Raw genomic sequence first — 27,973 nt, forward strand, 5'->3', positions numbered from 1 at the left:
TAGCTTTAAAATGAAGTTGTATTAAATAACATTCACATTCACAATTAATACTGGCTCACTATTAATACTGGTTCATTATTTTCCATTTGAAATGCTTGTATTTAACTTTAACCGTAATGAACAGTGCACAAGATGGATTCCCTGGTTGTCAGGATGCAGTCAGTCATTCTTCCAAATATTTATGTCCAAAACAGGCACAGGCAGACCTGTTAGCTAAAATTCAATGTGGTATTCTGACATGGAGAACATTTCTTTAAGAAATTTTACACATCTCAAAATATGCCCTCAAAAGCACATTTTCATTATTTTTTTCATTCCTAACAACATGTAGTTTCTAAAATAAACTATAAGATTTTTTTTGCAATATTTCCTGGATATAGGGATCAATCCTCATCCTGCCACACAAATTCCATTGAAAGCAATGAGTTCTGTGCTGACCAAGCAACTACCTAATTTACACTGTTACAAGTAAACAGGTTGGCACATTAGACAATCTTATATAAATGAATTTGTTGAAGTGCTTCTCTATCAATGTCCTTGTCCATGTACACATCATAGTCCAACTGCACCTCTTCTACCCACTGACTGAGCTGTATGTCCATCTAAAACAAAGAAAACAAAAATTAACAGTTTTGAGAACAGCTGTAGTTCCAAGGACTGAGCAGAATAAGAGCATGCTTACACATAATTTATTCAGAACAGAAACTTTTTCCAGAAACATTATTTGACCTCAAAAGGAACATCTAAAGATAACTTTAAAAGTAATTCAGTCAGCAGAAAAGAGAGCAACTGGACTATATATACACACTGCTAACACATTTCAGTTGGCTTTCTGCATATACGTGTATAAGTAAATAAGCCTAATGGTTCCTGACTGGAAAGAGCTAGTTAGCCTTCCTGACTGGAAGGCATAGTTTAATAGGTTATATAAATTAGATGTCTGCAGCAGGAGAAACTATGGCACTATTGCAGGTATTTTCTTTCTCCACACACATGGAGGTTCATGATCAATCTTGTTTTTGTATTAAACTATTCTTGTCTAACCACTGTCCCTTCCAGAAGTCAAAGTGCATCTTTGCTTTTAATGTGGTGAAGGATCTATTTCACAGCTGACAGATGATTCTAACTCTTCTAAAGCAAAATATTGTATATCCAGTGAGCCACTCTATCAGCAGGCCAGTGATATACTTAATTTTTCCAAATGACACATTTGCTAAAACATCCCTTCTCTAATGATGTGTAAACTGTAAACAATCCCCATTAAATGCACAGTACTGTGGTATAACAGCCCCCCCAAATGACCAGTTTTGTTAGTTTTCACGGCTTCTAATAGCAAGCCCCAAGTTGACTGTTAGAAGACTTGACAATTAAGAGAGTTAATCAGGTTTAGGACTCCCAATACCACACAACTGGTATTTAATAGGTTTTAAACAACATTGTGTTTAAAACTGCCGATACCACTCCAATACTAACTTCATGAGTAGTTTACATTAAGGTTGGTTAAGAGCACAATCTGGGTTAGTTCAGTCTTTTTTTTCCAGTCCTGAGGCTATACACTGAAACAGAGTATGAGATTCTTTGAGAACCTCAGAGTTAAGGCATTACATGAATGAAACCGCAGAATAGCCCTGTTAGGCTAGTAAGAAGTTTTTCTATTCTATAGCTGGGAAAAGCAAGGCACCGGGATTCAAGGGCAAAACCATGGAAATGTGTGGCAGAGTTGGGTATAAAACGCAGAGTCCCAGTTTTCAAGTGCCTGATCTAAACTTCAAATTAAATTATCTTAGTTGTACATGTGCTACTGAATATTAACTATTAGAACGCAGATTAAGTATCAAGCAACTTTTACAAGAAGTAATAAAACATATCTGCTAGAAACTGTTTAAAAAAAAAAAATCACAAACCTGCAGGGTTGAGAGAGATTCTTCAAGGCTTGGGACTGTCACTAACAACAACCCTTTTTTCCGTACATTTTGACTAATAAATTCCCAGGCTCTGAAACACATTTTGAAATTTAAATATGGTATTTAAAGATCGCAAGATGATCTCTTTTAGAAAAAGAAACACATTCAATGCAAAATGAAACTAAATTTGATCTGAGCCGTCAAGAGGCCGAGAAGTGACTTATACAACTTAGTAACCAAAAGCAGATGAACTTCAAAGATTTGTCATTTGTACTTTAGTATCAATTATTGTTACAGCAATTTTTGGACCATTCAATTACCCCTTATGAAGACAGGGGTTATTTTAACTGACTACTGCAATGTTTTGGAAAAAAACTGGTAGAATAAATAGAGAAACATTTTTTCAGTTTAAAACTAGCGAATGACCTTATGGTTTATGCTAAATCTGACAATCAAGTGAAGGCACTTTAAAAGCTATTCCTTCATATAAATTATGTGTGTAATTTCTAGAAACATAACCTGAAAGATTTTCATAACTCAAAAGGTTAAACACATTGCCAGATAAAGATTACTTGCTCAGACACACAGCTTACCTGGCTTGCTCCAGGCTACCAAGAAAATATTCAAAAACATTATTCATTACAACTACATCAGCATTTTGAAGAAGTAAAGCCTGAGTACAGATGTCTGCATGGATCACCTGAAAAAAGAAGAATTTCAGATGGAAGTAAATTAATAAATAAGTTGCATGGCTTTTTAAATCAACATGGAGTCTGTCAATAGACCAAAGCATCTATTGCCAACATCTGTCACAGATAATCAAAGGGGACAGACCATTCAAGTTTGTGATAAGCAAAACAAAAATAAACTAACGGAAGTGAGTGTTAAGGAAAAAAGATTTTTTTTTTAGTAATTAAACTTCTTAAATCATTATGTTGAATAAAAATATGGTCTGCCCACTTTTGGCCTAATATGCTGAATGCCACTAGAGTACAGAAGTTTTAGATAATGAATTTTCTGCTTTAGTGACTTGTGCTTATTTATCTCCATTAAGGATTTAATTCAGTTAAAGCTTTTATGAGGCTATTGAAATGCATCTTCAGGGTTGCACTGGTTGCAAAAGGAGCAGTGCTTAGCTGAGTCCTCAGAACCCAAGTTTAGTTACTGCACTCTCATTCCACATTCTGGGATGATGCCATGTCCTCAAACTTTGAGGAAAGGATTGTTTTTATCCACCCAAAAGAGGATAACAAAACACATACTTTACAGGAAAGGCAAAAATGGACACTTGAGCACCCTGAGAGGCAGCTACACATGGAGCAGCATCAGTGGTTATGTGGCTATTGGTGCGGCAGGGGCAATGCTGGCTCTTTTTGCTGACATCCTGGTCCTCTTCCACTTTGCTATGCTACTGGTTTAGGGACAGTTGATGAGATCTGTTGCCTGCAGCTAAACAGATACTTTGGCTAATGATTCTGCTTTCTGAAGTTCAACACTACACCAATGTCTTCGTTAATCTAGAAATGCTATTAAAAGTTATTGATAAAGGATGAGGCACTAGCACCTATTCACCTTTTCTAGTCAGCACGTGAGGGATTGAGAATTAATAAATGGGTAATTTAGGTTTCTAATGTAATTAAAAAAAAATCACTGTCATGGGATGATACTTCACCCTAATCCACTAGATTGGATAATCCACATTTTGTTACGTTAATCTAGTGTTTATATAATTACAAGGCTCAGCAATGGAGAATTTTGGATTCTCTAGGAAAACATGACATCTTTGTATAGAGGAGACATCATTTTTGCCACTATTTTGTTTGTTTTAAATCCTGTTGATATCCATTAAGAAAAAAGGATGTCCCTCCTCTACTGAGGCATTTCCCCACAAATTAAATGTAGAACTATGCTGTTCCAAGTGATAGAGGAAGAGGTATTCCATATATCACTATAGTAGCTTGAATGAGGAAAGAAAGAAAACTGAGTCGTGCTAGAATTTAGCACTGATTCATGCAACAGAGCCCAAACACTACTAAAATACCTTGGTGTGTGTTTAGTTATGGCCAGATATTTCTATATTAGCTTTAATTGTAACAAAATGCTAAGGTTAATAAAAATGGTTATTTTTATCCTATATATAATTTATCCAGATAACTAGAGTCAAAGGGTTCACTGTGAGTTTCTCTCATACTTTGTAGTAAACATAAGCTGTAAGTGGGATTCTGATCAGTGCTTCTTTGGTAAGAAGATTTATACATTCTTCCTTCCTGAAAATGTAATATACTCTTTTCTAATTAGTAATTCATAGGGACTGTGTCAACCAATCTCAAATCTGACCTACAAAAAGTTTTTCAAAATCATTTACTGTATTATCTAGAAAATAAAATAATGTTTGCATACTACCTGTACATGTTATTCTATCAAAGGAGGAGGCTGATTTTTGCTACATTGAAATGGAAAAAGAAATAAAGAAAAGCTTGATTTTTAGGGCACTAAAATGCTTAATAAACCAAACAACTGTACAAAAGTTAAAGCACCCCTGAATACAAATCCAAAGGACTGATAGCTTTCAAATATGGGGGCTCTTCAGAAGTTAGCTGAGACAAGCAAACAGCCTGTGTGTGCAATGCAAGAAATTGTACAAAGCACTACCAATTTACTTTCATTCTTATTAGTGACATCCCTAGAATTTCAAGCCTGGATTCAGGAATGTGTTAACAAACTGGCTTAATTTTAAATGTTTTGAAGCCCACTGAATTTAGGGGCTCTTAATTAAAAGGTAAACATGTATTTCAGCACCTTTCCTGGGTAAAAGTAAGTTCTTGAATCCCACCTCAGTTTACCTAAGCTTCTATTTATTTTTTTTCCCACAACATCAAGTATTTGCCCAGCATGACTTCCATGCGCTTATTTTTTTTTCTTTTTTAATTTATGAACAGGACAACCTAAGAGTCATTCATAAAAGTCCTGCCATTAAAGAAATTGTTCCACTCTCTTGGTCTAGGATGATGATATAATGTCCTATTAAAAATAAGTCAGAAAATATTAATCACTAGCAGAACTTCTTTTCCTCCAAAACTTTTGGTCTCCTTCTATGGATTACTTAACCAAATGGCTTGTGTCTGTTTTCCACTGCTAACATCTTGCTCCAGAGGTTCAGTTAAAGAGACAGGATTCATTTTGTAACACATTGAAATCCAAGAATGATCTATTCAAAGAGGTGTGATAATAGGAGTCACATGACACAATTAACATCAAATGGGAACTGAAGAGTAAAGTTGCCAGGCATTGCTTTGAAATGCTTTCATCTTTTTCATCTCTGCTTTGAAAACTAACATTTCAACAGAATCACAAGGTGTGAAGAAAAACTACCACTTAAGAAGGTGCATGTTTTCCAGATTAAAAAAAATGTCTCAAGAGCAAAAATATATATCTGCAATCTCCAGTGAATGAATCTGGAAGAATATTCCACTGTACAGTACAATTTCATTCACTGATATGTTTCAGTCATGTATGTCAGAAACCTTTGCAAAAATAGGATTTTGGATAGGCTGGGTATGAGCACATGTAAAGCATTGCAGTACTAAACTGGGATTAAATAGTTTATGCTGTTATTTCTGCTGAACAGCACAGTATCTTCTTAATTGGTTATTTTACTTGCTGAGCAGCGATAGCACCTAGCAGCTTGTGTATCTCCACTCAAAACTGTGTATGCAAAATGGGTAAAATCACAACCCTATTGAAGTGAGTAGGAATTATCCCTATTGACTTCAGCAGGACAAGGATTGAAGCCAGGATTTCACTGACTTTATTTTAAACAATGCCTTTTGTTACAGTTCACTACAATACCATAAGAGAGACTGTGTTTTTCATTATGAGAATGAAAAAATGTACATTCTAATGACATGAGTTTGCCTGGAGCATACCTTGTTTTTCCTGATGTACATATGCACTAACATGAACTGAAATCCTCAGTTCCAAGAAAATAAAGAAATACAAGAGACAGTGTTGGTAGCCTGCCATCCTTTAGCTTTACATGAATACAGATCCTTGGCAGCTTCTTTTTTCTGTTCTTTAGAAAAGATGGAGACCCCACATACCAGTTTCTTTAATTATTCTAGACATGTGTCATGTATTGGCATGATTCTTTTTCACTAAATTCAGTGGCACTGATTTTATTCAGGACCAGAAGTTAGGACAGAGGTGCTCAACCCCTGGCCTGTGGATCAGATCCAGCCCCCAGGCACCATGTAATTCAGCCTCTGGGGTTCCCCACAAATTCTATGGGGAACCCCAGGGGCTGTGGCCCTGTGTGCTAGATTGGGCAGCACAGGGCTCCTGGAGCCTGATCCAGCCTGTGGACTGGTCCAGCACCATTCACCTGGCCCACAGGACCAAAACACCACTAAGTTAGGACTATGAGCTACTGTTGTGAACCTGCTGACAGACTGAGCCAGATTCAGATAAAGGTAATGGATTCAGTAAGTGTTATTATATTTTGAAAGAAGTTATTTAAACTTTTTTTCTAGTTTTATTGGATTTGAGGCTTTTGTTTTTTTACAATTGAAAAGAAAAAGGTGGAGAGACACTCTAAAACACTTTTGATTTCACTAGTCTTTATCCCCAAATAGGATTTCCTAATTTATATTACAGTTTGTTAAAAATATAGACATTGCAAAATATATTTAGTCACCTTTACTCTGTCACTGAACTGGTATTTTGTGATCATCATTTCTTGCAAGTGGCAAAAGTCTGCATTCATTTCCACTCCATATAACTGGAATGCTGAGCTGTAAAGACAGCCCTGTACTAAGGAAAGAAAATATAATAACTGAGGTGTCTTTAAAGTAGCCTGAAATGGAAAAAGTAAGGGTAAAGTACGCTGCAAAGTGAAAAACTCCAAGATTACAAGCAAGTAAAAATGTGTTATTGGGTAAAGTCAAGTCATTTTGAAATAATATGGATAGGAAATGCACTAGAGTGGACAGCTACAATTTTTTTAAAGGTTAAGACTCTGTTTTGGCAGTTACACTTAATATTTTATCAATATTACCATTCAAAGGAAGGAGTTGAGCCGAGAGGCCAAAACAAGATAAAGGAAATTAAGCTGTGTATCTAGCTCTTATACTTCAGTTGGTAAATAAATGGAAATTGGCTGAAAGAGAGGAAACATTAAAGCAGTATAAACTGAATCATGGAAGTAATTTGCAACAAGGGGAAAAAGCTCAAAAATAAAATAACAGTCTTACAGAATGGTGGGATTTTTTTGTATTTAGGGAGGAGATGGAAGATATCTTTGAAACAGCAAAATCCAACCCCTCCCCTCCATGACACCCAATGAATAAATATAGAATTCAATCCACAAGATGGTATATGAGAGACAATTTGTGCCCATACTTCAATAGGTGAACTCAGAACAGGATCTCTCTTAAAATGAACAACACTACATATAAAAGTACTTCTTGTATGTGCATATAAAATGTAAATGTATATTTTACCATTCATCAATAACTCAAAATTATTCTAAAGTAGTTCATCTTTTGACTGAGATTATAGAAAGATTCTGTTCAAGGGGAGGAAGAATTTCTGAGATAGCATGAATGCCTGAAAACTTGGGGCTATAATGGATACAATGCTGCAACTTTAACTGCAGCTTCATTTACAATGAACACTGTAATTACATCTAGTTCATTATAGGAAAGACAAGAGTGTGCCAAACATACAAAATTTTTCAGATGTCCATGTACCACAACTTGATTATTATAGCTTTCTGAAGCCCTTCAACCCTATGGCCAGAAAAGCCGCCTGTGCACAGAAAATGAGGCAAATTGCCAGTTCTGTAATGCGAGCCAAGAATCTGATGAAAAGGAGACCTATTCTTTTAACTACGTTGCTCCTTCCTCTTGAGGCTATCTTCCATTATAACAGCATGAATGTTTCAGAGCTTCAAAAAAAAAAAAAAATTCAGTAAGCATAACAGCAAAGTGTTACCATTTAAGGATCTGATTGCACAAACATTTACAGATGGGAGTAACTTTATTCATGAGCAGTCTCCACTCAGATGAGTAAAATTAAAAGTTCAAGTGTTTCCAGTATTAGGGTGTAAAGAGCCAATGACTTTGAGAAAAAGGTGAGGTGTATTAACTGTTATCATTTACACCTAGGCATATTTGCATTGCTGTTGGCCATATGTTGCACCAATTGTGCCAAAAGCAATCAAAATTGCACTTGAGTTTCCTGATAAAATGTTTTATATGCATTTTTTAAAATGCAGAATAAGGCAACATATTTTAAGTGGTATATAATCCTTCTTTCTGTATTTAGCAGTTTGGTAACTTCATAATGGCATTCACTAACCTCAAGAAAATATATGGTCAGGACAGAAAACGACGAATTAATTTACCAATAAGAGACTGAGAAGTAAGAAACAGAAGAACAGCCAAAACATCCAACAGCAATAGCCTGTGCTGTTGGACAACAGACTCCTGGCCAATAAATGCAATGGTCTGTGTTTTCATTTTGAAGGGGAGCTGAAGGAGATCTGAACATAAACACCTCCCACTGTGGCCAAGCTATACATCCTTCTCTGTTGATCTGTCCTCTCAGATCAAGATACAGTTTGGAACAATGAGAACTGCCAACAAGAAAAAGGAAAATGTATGTCACAGAATATGATTTCCTGTGCTAGATTTACCGCGAACAGCACTGCACCGAGCCTGGAGCCAACATCAACCAGAGCCTTTCCTGTCAGGTCAGGCAATACATGTTGATAAAGAAACTTCAGCTCCATGAGGGAAAAGGAATGAGAAATAAACTCTGGGAAATAAGAAAAGAACAAAAGTGTTGGGTGAGCAATTTTTACCAATGCAAAGCTTTCCATAGAACTTATCATTGAAAATATGCCAGGTTTCTTGACAGCCTGCCTACCCCAGAGCAGGGAACCCCAATGTTTGTAGCTCTGGGGGAATCTGCTAAGCAGATCTAGGGCTACACTCCCTTTCAAGGAGATTTTGAAATCCTCCAAAAAACTGAATTACCTTTTTCTGTACAGCTCTAATAATTATAGTTGCTTGCCAGTGACATCATAACAGCAGTATATTTACTTAAACAATTTGGGACTGCCACTGATCATAGTACTTTAGGTCTCAAAGCAGTGGTACTACAGACTTCCTAGATGGACATGCTAATAGCTTAAAATTGCAACTCTGTAAAACCTTGACCCTGAACCTTATTGCAATAAAGTACTCAAGCCTTGCAATTTAAGTATCCTGCCTTGAATTGGGGACACCCCAGAGCTACATCCCATTTAGTAGCAATTTCAGGAGGTATTGTAGCTTCAGCCTTTTGGTGCTCTTCCCCAATATGCAGGTAAAGAATGACACTGCTGTGTCAAAAACCTTTGGCTTTTGCACTATATATTTTCTTCTCCAGCAGCCCCATCTCCTTTGGATGAATGGAAAGTGTCACTTGTGTAGTGGTCATGTGCAAATATATCTGTTTGACCCATGTATTTGGAAAGCTCCTTGCATTCCCTCCCCACATAGAGTAGGGAATAATATGGCCTGCAGACAATGCCAGTTTGGACAAAGTCCTCTATCAGCTGGATGTTCTTGTGAACCATTTTAGTTAAAAACAGTTTGTTTGTGGCTCCCAATACAATGCTTACCTAAAGGTGCAGTCTTATGTGATCCACACGCCACACAATAATTTCTACTCATTTTTCCTTCCTCACACAATGAATCAACAAAGTCGTCATCATAAAGGAATGCATCAACATGAATCATAGGCTCTGGATGCTGATGCATCTGAAAAAGTGACTGATATCAAAGAAAGGAATAGCAAAGTCTCCTCATTTCATTTATGCAGTATTTAACAAAATCCAAGGGCCAGACTCTGGGTCTCATTAATCACTCATCTGGAATCTTGAAATTATGGTGTACTACTTCCCCATGTACACACCCCTAAGATTCAGGCCAATCAATCCAAACTTTCTTATTTGTGTAGTTTATTTAGATATTTAATGGAATACATTTAATTTTTCTCCAAATCTAATACGGTCTAATCAACTCCTGCTAAACTATTAGACACTCTTAAACTTAAGAGAGCATTCAAACAGGGATCACACAGACCTAACAATATTAGGGGTGCACCGATAGAGATTTTTTGGGGCCAATACTGATGGCTGATTTTTAATGAGCCATATTGGCCGATAATCTGGTTCTGATATGCAGCCCTGCGGTGTGGAGAATGCCGTCTGGCTGGTAAGTCTGTTGTAGGGGGAGGGCACGAGTGTGGGGAGGCAGATCGAGGCCCCCCCCCAGTGAGGGAGGGAGTAGAGTTGGCACTGGGGCTAAGGTAGGGTCAGGCGCTGCACAGCCGGGGCAGGGCGGGGCATGGGATGGAGCTGTGACTTGTCTAGGGGATGTGGGGGCAGCTCCTGCCACTGCACACACTATGGGAAGGCATGGGGGGTGTGTGCCCCCCAAATCTGTGCGCGAGGGAAGGCAGGCTGCTGCTGTGGGCTTGGGTGGTACCAGGGTCTTCCTGGTGGGGGCTGGGCCAGGCTGCATTTGGGGTGGGTGACAGTGCTGGGAGTGGGGGGCTACAGCGAATTTTGGAGTGGCTGCATCCCCCCCCAACCCTCCCTCCCAGTGCTGCTGCATGCCCCAAGCGCAGCCTAGCACAGCCCCTGGCTCCAGCCTGCAGTAGCAGCCTGCCCTCCCCCATGTGCAGATCTGGGGACAAACACCCCCCATGCCCTCCCAGGGTGTGCACAGCAGCAAGAGCCACCCCCTCCCTGCCATGTCCTCCAGACAAGCCGTGGCTCTGTCCCATGCCCCACCCCGCCCCAGCTGGGCAGTGCCTGCCCCTGGGGCAGGTCCAGCACCATTCATCCAGCTGTATTCACCCAGCCCCATTCCCACTACATCCCTCACTGTGGGGGCCTTGATCTGCCCCTCCTCCCATGCCCCTTCTGTCCCCCCCCTCACCCCTTCCCCCACAACAGACTTACTAGCTGAACCTGGCTGCTCTCCATGCTGCTGGGCTGCACTGTGGCTGCGTGCATGCACAGGGCATGTATCAGTCACATTATCAGCCACATCTGACAAAAAAAAAAAAAAAAAAAAAGCCAATTGCCAATACTTTCAATTTTCCTCAGATCGGTGGTGATCCAATATGGGACCGATATATCAACGCACCTGTAAACAATATTGATTTAAAGCCAACTGATTTAAACCAGTACAATTCTTGCGTGCAAACCAGGATATCTAAATTTTCACTAGATAAGCGGCTGCACCATAGAAGCTGTCAAAGGAAAGTTGGAAGTTTATGCAGGTGAGCTGGGGACTGCCATGCTTTTGGTTCCTTCATGCTGGCTTTGGCATGTAGGAGAAACCAAATGCTTTAGTACTAGTAGGTAATGTTTTTTCCTTGCCACACTTGGATGGGGAACAGTTGATGAAAAAAGGACACGGAGAGCTGAATTCCTCATTACTCACCTTGGAGGCACAGCAGGCTAAATTTGCTCCCCCCTTCAGCCTTAAACAGCTAAACAACAGCAACTTCATGCTTCATGTTTCAAAATCGGAGAATACTACTAATACACATATAATTATCAATAAGATGGTTATTATTAAGCAATTTTGCCTGTATTATTTCAAGGGTATGCATTTCTTCTTTCCTCTTCTCAGTCTCATGATGTGTGAGGACATCCCATTTTTCCAGCTTAGAACTACCTGCAGCTCCTTCAGGAATAAGTTCTCTCTGCCCCAGATTGGTTAGAAGGGCTGCTCAACCAGAAAAGATGTACCTACCAACAAGAGCTGAGGAGCCTGCCTCTTTCAGACCCTGATAGCTCAGAAAACATGAAACAAGAAACCAAAACTATATTCCTCGCTGTGAAACCACCAGATGTTGGCCCCGTCTTTTCCAATGTTATGGTTATTATTTAATGTCTACAGTCTAATAGCACCTAGAGACCTTGATTATCATTTTGATAGGCACCTCCCTACATAGCTAAGTCATCCCCATTGCGCTTGGTACTCAACACACATAATGAAAGCTGAGCCACTGCCCCAAATAACTTGTAATCTAAACATTAAACTTAATCACAAAGAAGTGAAGTGACTTTTTCCACGGCCACACAGCAGAGATGGGAAGAGAAGCTAGGTCTCCAAATTCCCAGTCTCATGCTTTAAATCATGTTGCTACCACTTTTGCTATTAAAATCTCCAAATGAGTGGCAGGAAGAGGTGAAAAAATTGGCTTACCCTCTGAATAGCGAGATGTTCCGAATTCAGCATTCCTTCAATGGGTAAGCATTTTCTAAGATCTTCAGCAATACTTCTGAGCATAACATCATTATTACTCAGCATGAAGTCATCAAAATCATCTATAAAACAAAACAAATAAATAAATAAACATGCCATTCATAGGTACATCTTGTAGGCTTTTCAGCGACCAGTATAATATAATTGTGACATGTAAATAGTACCAGATGCAGAGGATTTTATTTGAAGTGCATTTTTGAGCCTTTGTTACCTTTTCCAGCCAATGACAGATTTAGAGCCTAATAACTTTGCCCTTTAAAATAAGTGTAGAGCGTTTTTTAAATCCTAAATTATTTTCATATTTATAAACGTATAACTTACACATGATGGTCTTTGCCCCCACTAAAATGATATTGTTTCAGCTAAGATATTAAAACATCAAAGATGCTTTTGAAGTGCTGGAAAAATGACAAAACTCATAGCTCCTTGCAGGCACATAATTTTTAGAAGTTTCTCTTTATATATACACACATCATCTTTCAAATAAAACACACAGAAATACTACTAGCAGAACTCATAGACAATACACAGGGCAACAGGTCCAATTACCAGATATCTTACCATTTTGACTCGCATCCAAGAAAAGGTTCCCCCCCACAAAAAAAAAAATATGGGAATAAAGCCTCATTTTAGATTTGATACTGGCCTAGGCCAGGCAGTAGCTCAACTGTGGCTTTGGCCCTGGGGCTCTGAAGTCTGAGCTGAGCTGCTGCTGTCTGCCTACCCCAGGCCAAAATGGCTCATTTGGCATGGGAGGGGGGCACATGGCCAGGGGGAGCAAGAAGGTGGGGAGAACCCACCACCTCTCTCACCCCTTACTGTGTCCCACCCACTTACCTTCTGCTCTGGTTCTGGTCCCTCCAGCCCATTACCTTCTACTCTGGCCTCTAAGTCCCTGCCGCTGCTTCCCCTACCGCAGCAGGGGTTGGGGAATTAATTTTAAATGATTTTCAATAATCAGATTCTATACATATAAAATTAAACCAAAGTTATAGTTTTCCATGTATAGAATCTAATTATTTGGAGGGGGTCATCCTAAATTCAAAGTCATCTTGGGTTTAGGTAAACAAGGTAAATAACTTCTGCCCCAATATTTGCTCCCATCCGCTTCATTTTAGATTCTTTCCCAAAGCTAATTTCCTTCTAGCCAAGGACAACTTGACAAAAAAGCTTCTTAATGCTCCATCTATATTGGGCCCTGAGTTAGTTTTTAACACAGGTCTACACAATATGGATATATATAAAAAAAGGGCTCAGTCCCATCCATTAAGGCCTTGCTTACATTTGGATTATTTTCATCTCAGTAAAAACTTTCTCTCTCAAATGCCTTGTCTAGTTAAAATGTAAGCTCTTTGGACAAAGGCTGGTTTCTGCAATGTATACATACTGCACCTGACACAAAATGAGATCCTATTCTTGGTTACAGCTTCTTCTGCAGGATAATTATAAGTAAGCATTTTTCACTGCTCCTGGCACTGGTGGGAGTGTCAGCAGCAACTAAGGTTCAAAACAAGTCTACTAGACACAGTGGTTAATGTCAAGGACTTGCCTATAGTAGGACACCAGATAGTTTTACTACTGGTAGACTGTACCAGCACCAGCAGTAACGAGCAATTTTATAGCCCAAAGGCCAGTTAAACCACATTTTTTGCCTTGTAGTGACTGAGCCATTCAGTAAATGTGATTTAAGTAAATATGATACTATTCAATACTGCAAGACATTCTCTCCCTACAGAAAACTGTGAACACTGTTTGCATACTTCCCAAGACTGAGACCATGAGTCCAAATCCTGAATCTTTTACATGATGCTGTAGAATTTAGCTGTGTATACACTTTCAAATAATCTTGGAGAATTCTTCCAAATTTGTTTTCCTGGTAGAAAAATTTGTCCAGAGACCCCTGAACAGACATTTGAATGCTGAACCCCTGAAGAGCAGACAGCTTGTAGTGCTGACCCTGTGCAGCCAAGTGGCCTGTATGCCAGGGGTGGGCAAAGTGTGACCCATGGGTTGGATGCAGCCTGCCAGGCCATTCTATCTGGCCTGCAGGGCCCCTAAAAAATTTAGAAAATTTAATATTTATCTGCCCATCACGCAGCCCTCAATGGCTTGCCAAAACTCAGTGAGCAACCCTCCGCCCGAAATAATTGCCCGCTCCTGCTCTATGCGCATATCTCAATGTGCTGTGCCGGCTCTCTCAGTCTGACTGGAAGCAGATGGCAGCAGTGCATAGGGCAGCCCTAATTGACTGCTCAGGGGCAGCCTGTATCTCCCTGCAGCACAATTACGGGGATTGTGAAGAGGTCAAGTTCTGCTCCCTGCTTGGCTGGAGCAGTAGAGTCCAGCCTAAATGACCTATTGTCTCCTGGGTGGGGAGAAGGAGCAGGGGAGAGGAGAAACTCTCCTGAGAGTGATTTAACCCTGGTTCTTTAGAGGTTATATTTCTTCTAAGATAGTCATTTTAACTCTAGAGAAAAATCCTGAATATCTGTATACTTGTAGTTTCTACTAGGAGAACAGCAACTCTCCCAGGATAAACTGAATGTCTGTACTTGACCTATTACTTCTAGGCCTGTAAGCCAGATAGACTCCATTAAGATTTATTTTGGTTACTGCTAGTTACCAGTTGTATCGCAGTTGCATTGTTCAAAAGCCCCAACTGCAATAGGATGCTCCATTGTATTAGTTATTATTGAAAAAAAGGAAGCCATGGTCATTGTCCCAAAGAACTTGTAATATCATATATCACTTTGTATCTAATGTTATGATGTTTTGGATCAGGTTTTAGGAAAGAAGGCAATTAAGCAAATTAAGTGATATAATTTACACAAGTTATGTGCTCAACTTGGCAGCTCCAGATTAATAGCAGTTTACTTCTATGTCTCCCACTTTCCTCCAATCCATCCAACAATCTGCAGATTGCTTACAGGGACTGCAAAAGTAGTGGATCTTGAGGAGGAATTTCAAAAGGGCAGTGACTTTATCAGTCAGTGCAGGAAGCAGATGTTCCATGCATACAGGACAGCATGGAAGAGAGCAACCGTGGACTAATGGGTCTTCAAGGCAGGTCTCATTAGTGACGTAGACAGGGCAAGGGAAACTTGGTAAGAGACAAGAACAGATAAGAAAGGACAGACAGACAGACAGACACTTGTAAAAGGCCTTCAATGTGTAGAGAAGAAATCTGAACTTGATGAGATGAATGACAGTAGACAGAATTAGGGGAAAAAACGGTCATTGGATCAGAACAATGAGCAAGAAAGATGATATTAGCAGCTGCATTTGTATGGACTGGTGATTGTGGACAGTAAGCTCCAACATCTGGCAGTGCTTTTAAACAATACAGTTACTATACTGAAGAGCTCACCCAGCTGTTATCCTGATTGGTATCAAATTCACATACAAATTTAAATAAAATGCAGAAAGTGTCACTAGATTACCCACGCTAGTAAGGTAAATCTTCAATATGACCACAGTTAACCCTTTTCTAAATTGTTTAGTCAAAACAAAACAAAAAAAAAATCAATTTTCTTTTTTTTTAAGTATTGTTATTTTTTAAATAAAACCACTTAATCAGCATCACAAAACTGACAGATCTTAAGTTACACTTTCTGTATGTCAGGGAAAATGCTAGATAAAATGGCTACTATGGTTCTTGGTTGGCTGGGAAAGATATGAAAACCCCAAAAAGTTATGTCCCTGAAATAATTGCCCCCCCACATTGCTAGGGAAGCCCCAGACTCCATACTTGTGATTTACTAAATAAAGGGAATTTTCACTGATCCAGATTCTATAAAATCCTTGTAGAGGGAGTATGGCCCAGTAAACAGGACACTGACCTGGTTTAAGATATGGATTATGTAAAAGATATGGATTATGTATACAGTTCTACCACTGAACAGCTACATGACCTTGGCTGAGTCTTTTAACTAATCTGCATTAGTTTCCCCTCGCCACTTGCCTTATCTAATTACACACAATAAATTCTTAAAGGCAGGGATTGTGTCTTACGAATTTGTATATTATCCCTCAAAATAAGGTTTGCATCTTGGCTGGAATCTCTAGAACAGGGGTCATCATTGTTTTTGGGCAGAGTGCCAAAAAACACTTGCAACCTTGACTTGCAAGATGTTGGCATGCCAGGGGTGGATGGCAGGGGAGCCACAAGGGGACCAATCCTTGTTGTGGCAGTGCAGCCCTGGCCCCTTCCCTGCCGTCTACCCTCAGGTGCATATGCCAAGCAAAATGCCTTTGTGCGCCATGCTCTGGCGGTTACTTCAACACAAACAATAACAAACACAATAAAGTCAGTGACCCAAGATCACTCTCTGCAGGTATTTTGTGCACAATGGACCACTTAAAAACAAACAAACAAACAAACCAAAACCTATAATTGAAAACCATCCTTGGCTTAATTGACCCCAAAAAACAAAACTAATGAAACATGGGTACTGAAAAGTAGACAACTAATTAAAAGTACTTTTCTCCAAGTAGTGCTTCATATTTCACTTCACATATGAATATTACAGGGCACAACCAACAAAGCTGATTGAATCTATAACCTTTTTTTGAAGTTACAGAATAGCAACCTATTAAGTTTCACCTGTGTAATGGCCTTTATTTGTTCACTTAATCTGTGACTAAAACTCAGAATTTGAAAGATTATCTAATTCATAATCATGGAACAGAAATACCTAATACAATAAATTATAGCAGACTGCCTTAGCTAGGTATTTATAGTAGTAGGCATCTGTCTGTCTTGTGAGAGTAGAATTACGCTGAGACATCAGCTCTCTGAATACAATCCTTGCTTGAAAGATAAAGCAGCAAAAAACTGGGCAGTATATATGGAGACACCAACCAGCCCACACACCAGTGTCCCCCCCAAGTATGTTATCATCTGTTTTCCACTCCAAAACCAGTTCCACTGGATCTGCTCACTGTACAGTTGTAATTTAATTAACACTTAGAAACACCTTACTGCTGCTCAGCAATTAGGTTTTGGACATTACCTTATATATAAGGACATAATAATTTAATAACTCCTACTATCTCCTCCAGTCCCAAACAGGTACACTCTTTTGTATCATAAGATTTTCTGGTACTGTTTCCAATAGCGGTCAGTCATATTTAATTTGATCTTTAACTCCTCTGGTGTAGTGTTTAAATTAACTTGTTGCTGATTAATCTGATAGAAGTTTGAAGGTTCAGTTTTGAACTACTTAAGTCATATGTTTGTTGTATAATCATTTAAATGTATGCAAATTATATGACAGTTTTCATTGATGACTAACTGAATCTATCTAGGTCATGTTCTTATGACATCAATCTCTCTCCTCATGAGACTCATTCTCCCAATGGAACAATGTAAAGGAAATTAATGCCACTTCTCAAAACTAGTGATGCATCAGATCCTAACAGATAACACCTCTGCTCAACTGATCAAATATTTAAAATAGTGGAAAAGACTCCTAATGTATCAGCACCTTAATGCAGATCTAATCCCTTGACAGTGTGCTGTCTGTTCAGATGCTCTACTCTCACTTCTACTTAGACAATATACTGCTTGGATACACTGTTTATCAAATTAAGAAGCACTGTGACAGGGGGCCTCCTCGGGGCCGATCTCCAAGGCCCGCCCCCTGTCTGGTGGGCAACCGCCCGCCTATCTCACCCGCCACGCCTTTGATGATAATTGATTCAATCAGATGTCAATTAAGCAGGAGGCTGCCCATCTAGTGCCCCGATGCCAGGGGGCGCTCTCTGTGGCTCCTGCTTCCCCAATACCGCAGCCCAAGCCTCGCAGATGGCATCATGGTGTTCACATAACCACCGGCCCCACACCGGGCCCCAGAATCATCCATACAGGACCCCTCTATGATCCCCTCCTATTCAGGCGGCCACTCCGCCGTCATCCGGGCTACCTAGCCCCTCCCCGAATCCATGTTCCCCTCTCGGGTGTGGTCTCCCCGGGACCTTCGGCCACTTGCCCTGGCCCACCTCCAGGCCAGTCGGGACCCCAGGCCCCCGGCTCTTGGGCGTCCCTCACGGTGGGCCCCTGGCCCTTTTGACTCCCATAGTCCTGGCCCCAGCTTGGGCCAGTCGAGGGTACTCTCCCCTTCGGGCTGGGTCTCTAGCCGCTCACTCGCATCTTTGGGCCTCACCGTGCCACTACTCCCTTTCTCCTAGGGGCAACCGCAGCACCACGCCCTGTACTCCATCATGCTCTCGGGGTCCGCCCTCTCCGGGCCCCTCACAACACTGGCCCTCTGGGCCCCCCAACAACACAAGGGTAACCCACCCGGTGGTGGTGGGAGCTAGGGGTTAAGGCGCCCCGACCCACCTTTCACCGGGGTGATAACTGGCATCTCCTGGGGGCTCCCATGCCACTGAGAGCCCCACCAGGCCACCCACTCCCGGCAGGGTGCAGTTTCAGGTCATGCCCAGGACCAGGAGCCTCCTGCCATCCCCATGCAGTTCCCCCTTACCTCCGGGTGATCTCAGCAGCCCTTCAGCCAGGCGACGTTGCTGCCTAGGCTCCTGCAGCCAAACTGCCTTGCTTATATAGGCAGCCCTTGCCTCCAAAATGGCTGCCCTAATCAGGCACCTGGAGGCTGCCAGCTCCAGGCCCTTAAAGTGGCAGGCACACACAGTGCACTGCCACACACCTCCCCCCTTAGATCACCACTGCCCCCTCACTCTGGGGCTACGCAACCCCCTGATTGCTCCTCTCCCCTGCCCCCTCTCTTGGGGCCTCACTACCGCCCCCTCGCTGGGGCCATTTCATCACCCCCTCGCTGGGGCCACTTCACTGCCCTCTCTCAATGGAGCTTCTCGTCGCTCATCCTACTGCCCCCTCACACTGGGGCCCCGCAACCCACTGGTTGCTCTCATTGCTGCCCCCTCTCGCTGGGGCCGCCCCCTCACTGGGGCTGGGGTCTCCGTACCCCGCACACAACCCGGGGTCTATGTTCCCTGCCCAAAACCCACTGGTTGCACTCATCACTGCCCCCTCTCTTGGGGCTTCTCTTCTTATCGAGCCTCCGGTCTTCTAGGCCCCACACACTGCTACCCTCTCTCAACTGGGCTCACCGTCCTGCTATTTCTTCTCCTGAAGCTACCTTCCCCTCTCGGGTGTGGTCCCCCCGGAACCTTCGGCCTCTTGCCCTGGCCCACCTCCAGGCCAGTTGGGACCCCAGGCCCCCGGCTCTTGGGCGTCCCTCGCGGTGGGCCCCTGGCCCTTTTGACCCTTGTGGTCCTGGCCCCAGCTTGGGCCAGTCGAGGGTACTCTCTCCTTCGGGCTGACCACCGCAGGACCCTGCCCCCCTCGAGGCCTATTGCTGTGCTCGCCTACCACCGGGCTTGATGTACGGCCCCTCTTGGGCTCCTCTCGTCGCTGTCCCCCTTTCAATGGGGCCGGGGTCCATGCACCCCACACGCAACCCACTGGTTGCAAGTGGCAGGCACACCCAGTGCACTGCCACAAGCACCATATTTATTTCTAGATACAAATTCTTCTTGTTCTGTAAAACAGTATTTCTTATGATATACCATCTTACACTACAGTGGAAATGGAAACCTTTTAAATAAAAGCAACATGTTGAGTAGAGAGGATGAAAGAAAAAAAGGCAATTTGAACTGATGTGGGTGAGAGGAAGAGAAGGTAATATCCTGTAAAAGAGGCTTTCTTTTCTTTTACATAAGCCACGCTATCTTGCCCTTGTGGAGCTCATCACCTGGGAAAGGAAGTCTTTGGACTCTACCATACATAACTGAAAAGCTGGTCTAACTGTGCACCACTCATAAGAAAAGTTTCTCCTCTAGAGATGTGATTCTGTATGCTGTTCTGAGGCAGAGTCTCATTTATGGCCCATTTAACTTAGCACTACTGAACATCCTTCCCTTGCTGCCTATCAGATCTAACCTGAGGACACCGAGAGCCCTCAATTCCAAAGTCAGAAGACTAGATCCAACATCAAATTTTTATCTAATTACTTAGCTCCTAGTCCAAGTCAATGCACAAGGAAAAATTAAACTCAAGAGTTAAGTGGGCCTCACTTATCCTTGACAGCATGAACAACTGGTGCCTCCCAAGACTTGCGGGGGAGAAGCACATAATTTGTGGGCGCTAGTGGTGGGGTGGCAAGCAGCAACCACCTGCAGAAGCTGGCAGTGGGGGGGGGAGGGGGTGACTGCAAGCAGTGAGCAGCAACCAGCAGCGATCAGCAACTGCCCACAGAAGCCGCCACCGGTGGCCCACGGAAACCAGCAGCAGCACTGGCGGCAGCTGTCAGGGTGGGGGGGCACATGGCCCCCACCTCCTCCCTACAGACAGGATTGTAATGGTCTAACGTTCAATAACTGGTTTGTTGAACTTCAACTCCCCTAGCTGTACAGCACTGCCTCACCTCCTGGGATTGGGGCAGGCAGCAAATAGGGCCAGAGCAGCAGAGGGTGGTAGCCAGGCAGGAAGTGGGGAAGAGGGATTGCATGGCAGCATACAATTTAACCCCTTGTGGACTACCAGTTAGACAGTCCTGTTCTTAGGGTATTCAGACCAGTTCGCCATTTGAGAGACATCTTGAGATAAAGTCAAGATTTTAATGAAATGTAGAGGAAGATAAATGTTTATGAAATTGCTACTCATTTTCTTACTGTTATGCTATTAACATTTTTGTAGTGCTACATTACCCTGTATTAAAACACAAAGAACAAAATAAATAGAAAATTATTTTAAAACTATTTGGCAGGAAAAACATATAAGGATATGGGGACTTTTATAGATTTATTCATGAATGACTGAGCAGCAAGAATCTAAAAGTAGATTTAAATTATTTGTTGAGAAAGCTCTAAATACAGTAAAAATAGTTTTAGTTGTCAGTGAGGAGAGTGGCTTGGTGACGCCAGCCACAGGTTTGAAATGACCCCATGAAGTCAGAGGGTCAGTCTCAGCAGTGCCTACATAGACCAAAATACCACAAAACTTACTGTATGAGGGATTTCTTTCTTTCTCTTTTAAGATGTGACCTCAAACCTGAGGTCCCACATAAATATTCTTGCATTTTTCTCATAAAGCATTATAATATGCTGTGGTACATTTTAAATATGAGGAGAGAGAGCTGATACAATGTCCCCAAGCCAGCAGTTATAGTGAATACCCTTATAAATATCCTGGGAATGTAAATCCAGGCATATATTCAGATCTACTGTTAATTCCCTTATGCAGTCTGCCTCACACTTTTAGAGCTCCAGCTCCTGCCCTGCTTCTGGCAGTGGCGGGGTTTTTACATTACAGTACTGTAGCTTTAAAGGGGTGCTTAATTACACCACCAACAGTAATTCATTTAGCGCTTATGTGCCAGTTCTGTGCTGTGTACAATAAGAGTTGCTTTAGGCTAACAAAGTTGTAGGTGGTAATAACTTGAGCCCCTGATGGACCAGAACCTTTTTCCCTTGAAGGCAATGTTGGCATACTATAAATACCCTCTTCCTCCTCAAACTCCCTCATCTTCATCAGCACATACACAACAACCCAAGCCAGTTGTGGACATTACACATTTCTTTCAGTACCAACAATTACACCTATTAAAAGTTCTATAGGAGTTTGGATCAGGTGGAAGATAAAAGTTCACACAATGAAAGCAGAGCCCCAATTGAATGGAATCTTTACAAGAGATTCCCAGAATGGCTTGACCTAATAACCCCTGGAGTTTACCCAAGCATTATTGGCAACATTTGAGCATTATCGCAGTAGGATATTAATCATCATATTTTAAAAATCAGTTAAATTAAGACACCATAAGTTCCTGTTGTTCATTCTGACTCTTATTGTTTAATTGTCTTCAAGAGCTAAAACGAATTCAAAAGAAAAATGGGAGCGTAAGTCACTGTGAAATGACGTACATATCGCTGCAGTGTGTGGGAAGATCTGGCTGCTTGCGAAAGAGTGAAAGCAGTGTTGCTAAGCAGCTGCCTGAAAACAGTCACATCTATTTCTACAATGTGAAAAGAATCGGAACTTCTGAAAATTGCAAGACCTGACGAAAATATGACTGGTTATTTTATGCTCTGTATCAGTAGATGAAAAAACCCCAATGTCTTGCCCCCACTTACCATCCCACAACTACTCAAGATTACTTAGAAAAGCTGTTAAATCAAGGACCTGTTCAGTGTTGTCTGTTTTAGCTTTGTGTTGTTTATGAATAGTCTTTATTTCAGGTAAGTTAATAATTTTTTGCTATGACAAAAGTACCTTAAGAGAACGTTAAACTGACGTGCCCAGTAACATTTCATACAGTTCATCATTTTAAAAGAATGAGTAAATATCAATAAACCATTTTAAGTAAAAGAAAAAAGCAAGCAATGCAACATGTTACTGAAGGGGAATCTACTTGCTTGGGACTTTACTCTGTGATCTAGGAAAGCTGTGCATGCACTCAGCTCTAGGGTAATCTTGTACTGCACTGTGGTTATGCTGAAATGATGCCCAGCCCAGTAAACCCCTTCCAGACCTAATATTTCTCTTCAGCTGTAATTGTTGTAGTGCAGCATCTTGATGAAAGTAAGAAGGTGATCATAGGACTACAGAAAAAAAGAGAAAATAACGTGGACTTCAGACTATGCCATTTTGCTTCCATTTATTTTCCTCCCCCTTGTTAGAAATGTCATCTCTTCCCATGCTTATATTCAGATCAGCTTTCCCCTATAATTTTAGGTTTTTGCTAAACATTGCTTCTCTCATACCTTCTCTGCATTCCCAGGAACTCTGGGCTCTAAACTTTACTTTAAAACTGTGTAGATCAGACAACCTTTCATTACTTCCCCTAATACTGTTTTCTCCCCACATGGGGCAACCCCAATTCTCTACTTAAATTCAGTTCTAAAGGTAGACCTCAAGTCCAAATTTTGGGCTTTGTCCAGTCTCAGTCTTAATGACTACAGCAATGCTTATAGTACAGTGAAGGACAAATGAGTTCTGTAAGAAGAGTGTGGTAGGATCTGCTCTCTCATGACTACTGCAGCTGTTACTCAAAACAACATGACACCCCAAGATTGTTGTGCAAAAGATCTATTTCTGCTTTGGTCCTTAGGCTCCTAGGGAGTTCTCTGGAGTAAAAGCTGATTAAGTTTTAGCTATTGCTCATATGGAACTAGAAACAAAGATAACTAGACCTCTTCAATGCCTAGAGCATTATCTACATGTGACGTTCAGCTTCAATCTTCCAGGACTGCAAAAGTGCTGTAGCCAAATGTAAGCCAAGTGTGACTTAATTCTTAAAGAACTTCATATTATGCAATCATCTTGATACTACTGATAAAGGTTTTCCCAAAGAAACTGCAGAAAGAGAATTTAGCAAATGTAAAGGTGATATAAGGAAACAAACTACTGTGGGTAATAACTGAGAATTAATGAATGGGAAGGGAAGGATTCTTGACTCAACTTATTGTATACACCCCATCATTTTGCTCTCCAACTAGTTACTTTAATTACTTGATCTTAGATTACCAGAGCACCCACTTTATTCTGGCATTTGATCTTCTATACATGAACTCAAGTTGTTAAGTAAACTGCAATTACAAAACTGTTGCTATGTTAATTTGGGCTGATTCCTCAAATATAATGACTTTAAAATTTCAGCACCAGAGTAGATTTTGTTTATATGCAGTATTAAAGCATCACAGGACTATACCACTTACGGTGCGGTTTAAAATAGGGGCCTGAACTATTTGGTAGTTTCTTACTAAGTATTTAAAGTAAGTATGTAGTGATGAGCTGGTAGCAAAAATATTCACTTTTAACAGGAGTAAAAAAAGCTCAGGGAATCATCTGAGAAATTACCAACTAGTAAACCTTGCATCTTTTAAATTGGTTAAAACAATTATTAATTATATTAATTAGCCAGCCTGGCTTCTGTAAATCACATGTCACTAATTGAGTACAGTTCTCTGAAGATGTCCATGAAGTAGTGAATAAAGGAGAACATTCTGGCAGTTCAATACCTTTCAAAGGGTCTCTAACACAGTCCCTCACCAAAAAGCTACCAAAGAAAATAAGTAATCTTAGAAGATAGGACTGGGTCACTATGTCCAGCTCTCTACATTAGCAAGCAACCTTTTACACAAAGAATCCCCAAAACTACCACTTTGAATCCTCGCACACAACTTCCCAGGTGCAGCAGCAAAACATAAACACCATCCTGTAAAATGATCATATCCCCTTTTCAGTCTCCATTTTGCCAAACTAAACAAGCCAAGCTCCACACACAGTATTCTTAATAAATGCTTATTAATGTCTTCTGCAATAGTATTAGCACCTTCTTGGGTCTACTGCATGCATCATGACTGATCCACCTTTTTCACAGCTGCATGACTGGGGCAGCTCATAGTCATCTTATGATCAACCAATATACCAGGTCACACTCTTCCTCAGGTATCTCCAGACTGTACACCCTCATCTCATAGTTGAAATCTAAGGGGTAAAGGCAAAATACTATCATGAATCAGGCACTGGACAAAATACAGGAAACAGTAAAAATGTGCTCAATTTTTATCAGTGAAAAAGGTTAAACAGCCAGGTGCTTCTAGATTCTGTTCTAGGGCCAATGTTTTTATTTGTTAACAAGCCAGAGTCCCTCTGGTTCTCACCTACAGTTCCCAGCCTCATCACCTTAGACATACCATTAATGACCTTCAATCCCTCCTGGGAAAGGATAAGCATCTCTAAGTAGTCATGGGGGACAAACTGATCCTGAGTTACAGGCTGTCCCCCAACCTCAAACAGCATCTCTCAAGCAACAGGCTACCTAACTCCCAGCCTCACTATGGCACCAGGCTTTGAAAAGGACCCAAGTGTTTTCTGTGTCCCAACATCAATACAGACCGCTTCATCATTGGACCACATAACATGGATTACAGCATCCAAGGTTCATTTACTTGCAATTCTACCAATGTCATATACACCATCATGTGCTTACAGTGCCCCTCCACCATCTACATTGGACAGACTGGGTGATCCCTACATGACAGAATGAATGGATATGACATCATTTGCAGAAAGACACACAGGCCTGTAGCAGGACACTTTAACCTCGCTGGACTTCCATCACTGACTTGAGGGTGGTTGTTCTCACACAGCAAACTTGTAAAAAACAACTTGAACAGGAAACTGCAAAGCAAGTAGTCAACCACAGACTGGATTAAGTATGGTTTAAATGGGGACTATGGATTCTTATCCCATTACCTGGATTACTTTTTACGATTCCTGTGTTGTTATGGGTTTAAAGTTTGGTTGCCTATCCCAGCACTGCTCCCCCAGTATCTAATGAAGTGAGCTTCATCTCATGCAAGCTTGTGCTATATATTTCTCACACACACACACACACACACACTCTCTCTCTCTCTTTGGCTAGTCTGGAAAGTACAAATCTACCCTGCTTTCTACTTGATTTCAGACTAACAGCTAAATCTTTTTCTTGTACAGTATAGCCAGCAGGGGGAGCAAGATGACTAGGCAGAGATCACTTGTCTCCTAGCAGTTTTCCAGCAACCCTTCTTCCCAAAGCCATATATAGCTATAATTTGAGCTATTTTTGGACCTACTGACAGACTTTAGACCATTGGTATGAAGAGTCTTAGAACAAAAGCTACTTAGAAGTTTGCCTATATTATTCATGGCATGGGCTTAAGATCCAGGTGGTCCTGTTTAGGAGTGCATGGGTAAAGACGTTCTTGGCTAGTACTGAGAGCTGATGATTAACCAACCAACCATATTGGCCAATCTGATAACTGATATTTAGTAATTGTGCAAGGCAATTTAAACTACTGACGTAAACCTTTTGTTTTGTTTTTATAATACACACACACACACACACACACACACACACACACACACACACACACATTCTGCCTGCTCCAGCTCTCCATGAGGAAGGCAATGACCACCTTATTCCCATGCAAGTTTTCCTCTTGCCCGCAGCTCCTACCAACAGCCATCCCCGCCAGGCAGAGCAGACCCTTGTGTGGAGAGCAGCACTAAGTGCTTTTGGATCCCCAGAGCATGCCACTGCCTCGGTGCTAGCAGGCCCTGTGCAGCCGAGCTTCCACAGCTGCAGGGCAGAAGCCACTTTTGCAAAGGTGCCCGGTGCCCAGCATAGCGCGATGTCCCTCACGTGGCACTTTACCCCACCCTCACGCGGCCCAATGTCTCCACAGCAGCCCCAGCACTCACACCTCTGCTGCATGTACAGCATTGCCATGGCAGTAGCAGCAGGAGTCAGTAACGACCCCTTTGTTGCTGAGCACAATGACCTGTGACCATTCCCTGCAGTGCCTCCTCCCCCTCCCGCTGCTTGCTGGGACCTGCAGTCTGCTGCGCTTGCCAGGATACTCTGGGCACACAGCCGTAATTATCAGCTAAAATGACCAAAAAAAGGCAATAGCCAATAATGTCATTTCACCTTCTATCAGTTGCAATCTGACAGCCAACCAATATATCAGTGCACCCCTAGTCCCGTTACTAGTTAATGTTGAGTAAAGCACTATTAAGTTGGGGCCAATGATTAAGCAGACATACTACACGTGTCACTATGGCGACGTGATTTAGTACTTCCTTTTGGTACTAAATCTCGGTGCAGTAACAGCCCGTATGCATGGCGCAGTTATTTTTAGCAGTTACTTCACTGTAGTGGTCTGCTATACCAGGGTAGCACGTCACTATGGTGAAGTAGATGCTAGTCACATGTAGATGCGCATGGATGCTACATCACTGCAGCGCTTTGCTACAGTGAGGTAGCGTCATGTGTAGATGTGCCCACTGATAACAGGAAATTATAGATGCAGATCCAGAGGCAGATTTTTGTGGGTGGTATCTTTTATTGGACCAACTGCACAGTTGGGACAGATGTACCCACAGATCTAAAAGTATTTTGGTCGCTGCATTCACCCCAGCGTGATGTGCCCGTGGCTTCAGTGCACTACCCAAATTCATTCACCTTTTTAAGGTTTTAATGTCAAACCTAACAGCAGACGCAAGGATTCACGTGCTCAGGACAGCTGAAGGGTGGTAAACTTGGCTGCAGCAGGGTAATGCTGTCTGTCTCATTCACACATATCAGGAAATCGACAAAAAGCTACGGACAGCCACTTAGAAAGGCCTCAAGCGGGAAAAGCAACGCTGGTAAGGGCAAAGTTAGACACCATGCTTGGCCCCACAAAGGGCATGTGAGCCCCCGCATGTTAAAGCTCCGTAATGGTGCGAAGCACCTTCCACCTCTTGCAAAGCTGCACCACTTCGGGGGGGGGTGATCTCTGGGCCACCTCCGGGCAACTTCACTGCTCCATGGACGTTAAAAGGAGGCATCTGCGCCTCCCCCCCAGCATCCCAGGATGCACCGCTCCCAGACCCCACGCCGGTCCCAGCTCCTAGCCACGCCCCTGTCGTGCCGAGTCCGGGCGCTGCCAGCGATTACGGCATTAACCCTTGCCGTGCCCGGCCTCGCACAGCATCTAACGGTAACACAGACTCAGCGCGGCCCCAGGGCAGCGGGGAAGCGCCCGGCCCGTGCCCCGCGCGGCGGCTGCCGACGCTTACTGCTCGTCCGCATCCAGTGCAGCAGGCGGGGCAGGTCCGCCGCGCGCGTGGCCCGCAGCACCGCCAACACCGCGCCCTGCGCCTCCGCCAGCTCCATCCCCCGCCGGCCCAGGCACGGCGCATGCCCGAGAAAGCCCCCTGCACATCCA

At 42.1% G+C, this 27,973-nt stretch overlaps 1 protein-coding gene across 1 annotated transcript; it reads right to left on the reverse strand.

Annotated features, from left to right (window-relative positions):
* On the reverse strand, nucleotides 1-27,943 carry LOC102560588 (uncharacterized). The gene is made up of 8 exons (XM_059723060.1): nucleotides 27,825-27,943; nucleotides 12,176-12,297; nucleotides 9,571-9,721; nucleotides 8,599-8,720; nucleotides 6,598-6,708; nucleotides 2,498-2,604; nucleotides 1,905-1,995; nucleotides 1-602 (listed from the first exon to the last, which is right to left on the reverse strand). Exons 1-8 carry the CDS (start codon nucleotides 27,919-27,921, stop codon nucleotides 486-488), a joined length of 918 nt encoding a protein of 305 aa, XP_059579043.1. The 5' UTR covers nucleotides 27,922-27,943; the 3' UTR covers nucleotides 1-485.
* Between the last annotated feature and the right edge of the window lie 30 nt (nucleotides 27,944-27,973).

Source organism: Alligator mississippiensis, chromosome 2, assembly GCF_030867095.1.
Source record: "Alligator mississippiensis isolate rAllMis1 chromosome 2, rAllMis1, whole genome shotgun sequence".
NCBI lineage: Eukaryota > Metazoa > Chordata > Crocodylia > Alligatoridae > Alligator > Alligator mississippiensis.